Source organism: Aplysia californica, unplaced genomic scaffold (genome assembly GCF_000002075.1).
Source record: "Aplysia californica isolate F4 #8 unplaced genomic scaffold, AplCal3.0 scaffold00619, whole genome shotgun sequence".
NCBI classification, from domain to species: domain Eukaryota; kingdom Metazoa; phylum Mollusca; class Gastropoda; order Aplysiida; family Aplysiidae; genus Aplysia; species Aplysia californica.
The window spans coordinates 435,063-439,105 of record NW_004797889.1 but is presented as its reverse complement, the minus strand read 5'-3'; the positions used below and the strand labels follow the sequence as shown (position 1 = coordinate 439,105).

Genomic DNA, 4,043 nt, shown 5'->3' with positions numbered 1-4,043 from the left:
AATGAACATTGTGGGAAAAGTAGAAGTAATGGCAAGTGTTTCACCGTCAAACTGTCGTATCGGCAACGGCTATGGCGCTCCAGGTAGAACTTTGCGAAGTACAGGGTCAAGGTCGTTCCCTCTGGAGTCTCCACCGTGCTGCGACAGTCAGAGCTGAAGCGGTAAGAGCCGGGGTACCAGGGACTGGTGATGCGGCCGTTGTCGCCTGTACTGTAGTTCTGGTTGCAACCTGGGAGGGAGGAGGAGAGGGTTTGTTTTTTTTTAAGTTTAGTTTTAGTAAGAGTTTTCTTAGTTTTAGTAGTTTTTTTTTAAAAGATTAGTTTTAGTAGAGTTTTTTAGTTCTAGTCTTTCCCCGTCGTTTTATGCAAGAAAAATTATGGAATTATGCAAACTGAGCCCAAAAAAGTGAAATTATGCGATTCTGTTTTAATCTTAATAAAGAATGATAAAAGAAAATAATCAGAAATTATGCAAAAAATGATCACATTTTGCTAAATTATGCCGGGTGCATAAAACCACGGGGACAGTTTAGTAGAGGGGTTTTTTTTTTAGTTTACTTTTCGTAAGAGTTTTCCCAGTTTTAGTAGAGTTTTTTTTTTTAAAGTTTAGTTTTAGTAACAGTTTTTAAAGTTTTAGTAGACGATTTACGGCGCTCGCAACTGCATAAGGTTAAATGAGCACCAGAAGATTTTACCAGAGAGTAACAAACAAAAAAAAGAAGAAGAGGAGATAAGGACGATAGATGTTTGATAGGAAAGAAGGAGCGAACCACACCAGAGCACCCGCCAACCGCCCACTAGTTAGAGTTTTATGGCACTTGCAACACTATAAGTTAAGTCATAGAAGTACCAAAGAATAGATCATGTTTTACAAGAAAGTAATAATATGTGTCACAATGTGGTGGAATCAGGTGCTCGTCAATTTGTGGGCATATGGGGTTTTTGGTATCATCTTAAAGTAAAGTCTGTTCATTTGCCTTTCATGTTGAGAAAAAAAAATTCCTTCTCTCTTGAATAGGAGTTGAAATATTGACAATTGCAGGAGGTCAGGGTCGCCTGGTTTCGGCGGTGAAATTAGCAAGAAATTAAATGGCCGCCAAAGTTTTGTCATTACAATTTAATAGCTTGACGACAGTCTTTGGAAACTGAAAATTGACATTTTTTGTGCTTTTTAAAAAAAAAAGTAGAATCCACACAGAAATGAGTTTTTAAATGGTAATAAAAGGTGTTTTGCCCAAAAAAGAAAATTTGGAAAAAAATTGCCCAATGGTCTGAAATGTAAATTTTTCAACTATTTTTTTAAAATTTCACTATTTTGACGAGCGCCTGATTTCACCTCAATGTCTCACATATACACAAAAAATAAGGATGAGGAGAGATGAGGACGATAGATGTTTGATAGGAAAGAAGGAATCATTATGTTGAAATTCAAATTCTTAACCTCGAAAAAAAGAAAGCAAGGAAAGTTAGAAATCTCCGTAAACTGGGGGCGTTTGTGTCACCACGTGTTGGAATCAGGCACTCGTCAATTTTTTGGCATAATATGGGGTTATTGGTATCATTTTAAAGCCCGTCCATTTGCCTTCCTTTTGGTGGAAAAAATGTCAATCAATGTTGAACAGAAGTCAAAATATTTGCAATTGAAGAAGGTCAGGTAAAATTAGCAAGAAAATGGCCGCCAAAGTTTGGCATCTTGGAAACTGAAAATTTTTATTTTTTGTGCCTTTAATCGATGTCTTTCAGTAAAATCCACACATAAATGTGTTTCTAAATGGACATAAAACGTGTTGAGCCAAACAAAAAGAAAATAAGAACAAATTGCCCATCGGTCAAAATAATTATGCAGACAATAGTCGGAACAAAAAACAGTCCACAAAATCGAGTCTGAACCACTTATCCAGGTTTATATTGAAAATAATAGCATGATAGCCTGCCTGTTGCTTGTAGCTTATAAAAACTTTTGCTAGCTTGTTTTGATCCAGGTTTTTGCCAAGTACGAGTTCGTTTTCTTGTTTTGTCACCGCAAATCATGGCAAAAAAGCGAGCACTGAAATCTTCAGGGACAAGAAAACCCCCCCCCCCAAAACCCCCCCAAAAAACAACAGTGCCACGGCTATTTTTGCGTTTGTTAAAATAAAATACACGAACCATGTTTTTAGTTTTGGTTTAGGCATAATTAAGCGGTAAACAAATTGAAAGTAGACGTAAATCTAGAAAAACAGGGCGATCGGATTGATTTTAGTGCCTTGGAAACTTTGAAGAAAAGCTAAATCTAGATAGACCATAGATTTTTTATAAGTTGCTATGGGTAAATCGAGAGCTGATGAGTCGATCGCAGTCGTACGAATGATATAGGCCTACTATTTTTTCTGCGCTTTCCTTCATCTTTCTCTCTATTACTAATAATATTAAAAGAACACTTAAAGTAAAATCTAGGCCAAATTTCATACTGATACCTTAAATAGTTTTTGCACACAATGCGGGTCTAAGGTTAGTGAATCGAGTTCAGACCGATTTTATTCCCTGGCTCGCAGCAAGCAAGGGTGGACTCAAGTGTACGTTGGCAACGTAGGGTGAATTGGGTTAAAAAACTCGAACACAAAACGGAGGAACTAGCAAACGAACAGAGGAACAAACAAACAAAGACATAAACAAAGGAACCCCTCTCCCCCCAAAAAAAACAAAGACATAAACAAAGGAACAAACAAACAGACAAAGACATGTGAGGCAGCGCGGTGGAATCAGGCTCTCGTCAATTTCAGGGCTTGTAGAGTTATTGGTGTCATCATAAAGCTTGTTCACTTCTCTTTATTTGTTTGAAAAAAATATCCATTTATCTTGAATACAAGTCGAGATATTTGAGAATAAAGGAGGTGGGGGTCACCTGTTTTCAGAGGTAAAATTAGTGAGAAAATGGCCGCAAAAGATTAGTTATTTTCTTAGATTAAAAGTTCGTGGTAACTGAAAATTTACATTTTTTGTGAATCTAATGAATGTTTTTCAGAAGAATCCACACAGAAATGAGTTCTTTAATGGGCATGAAAGGTGTTGATCCGAAAAACGACATTTAAAAAAAAAATTCACAAACCTCCGGAAAAATGCAAGTTTCTTCACTTTGATTATTTTGACGAGAACCTGATTCCACCACGCTGCCTAACACATATACAAAGGAAAAAACAAACAGACAAAGACACAAAAACAAAGACACAAAGCACAAAGGAGACATGAACAAAGACCTAAAAAAAGACACAAACAACAAAGACAGAAACAAACAAAGACAGAAACAAACAAAGACACACACAAACAAACCAACAAAGAAGACATGACTCACTGGTCGTCTCGTAGGTGAGGCTGAAGCCACTGCTAGAGGAGCCCGCGGGCAAGGAGTAGATGACAGACGCCTGGTTCTTGCGCGAGATGAAAGGTCGAGGGATGGTGGTGCCGCAGTAGTGGTAGGTATGGGCCTGTGAGTCCTGGATATGGAGACGTTAGGTAGATAATGAAAACTCTGACAGCTCTCTCTCTCTCTCTCTCTCTCTCTCTCTCTCTCTCTCTCTCTCTCTCGCTCTCTCTCTCTAATACATATATATATATGTGTACATATATATATGTATAATATATGTACACATGTATATGATATCTTATTAAAACCTATCTATCTATAACTGTTTGTCTGTATGTCCGTCTGTCTGTCTGTCTGTCTGTAGATCTCTCTCTCTGTAACAGGCAGAAAAATGTTGGTTTCTTCATTTTCATAACCACAATATTATATATATAACCATTTAAAATCAAAGACAAAATGACTGGTGGTGCACTGACCATAGGCGTGTCCGTTATCATGAGGTACTCGTCCCGGCAAGAGGATTCAGCTGCTAGCTGTAGGTCGGTGACGGTGACCTTGACGAAGTCGTAGACGTGCTCGGAGCCACCGTCCAGGACCCAGGTACAACGCAGTTGTGTGCCCATGGGATTCGGGTAGTTGGGAGACTGGATGGTCTGTGGCTCACTGGTGGCGTTGAGGAATCCTCCGCACAGTCCTGGGGG

At 38.5% G+C, this 4,043-nt stretch overlaps 1 protein-coding gene across 1 annotated transcript in view; it reads right to left on the bottom strand.

Annotated features, from left to right (window-relative positions):
- LOC101853032 (cubilin) overlaps positions 1 to 4,043 on the bottom strand; it is a gene marked incomplete at its 5' end in the record, with an annotated part of 106,878 nt that overhangs the window by 4,223 nt on the left and 98,612 nt on the right. Inside the window, 3 exon segments of the mRNA XM_035972231.1 lie at positions 45 to 229; positions 3,331 to 3,472; positions 3,819 to 4,036. Of these exon segments, the coding sequence (XP_035828124.1) occupies positions 45 to 229; positions 3,331 to 3,472; positions 3,819 to 4,036 (545 nt within the window).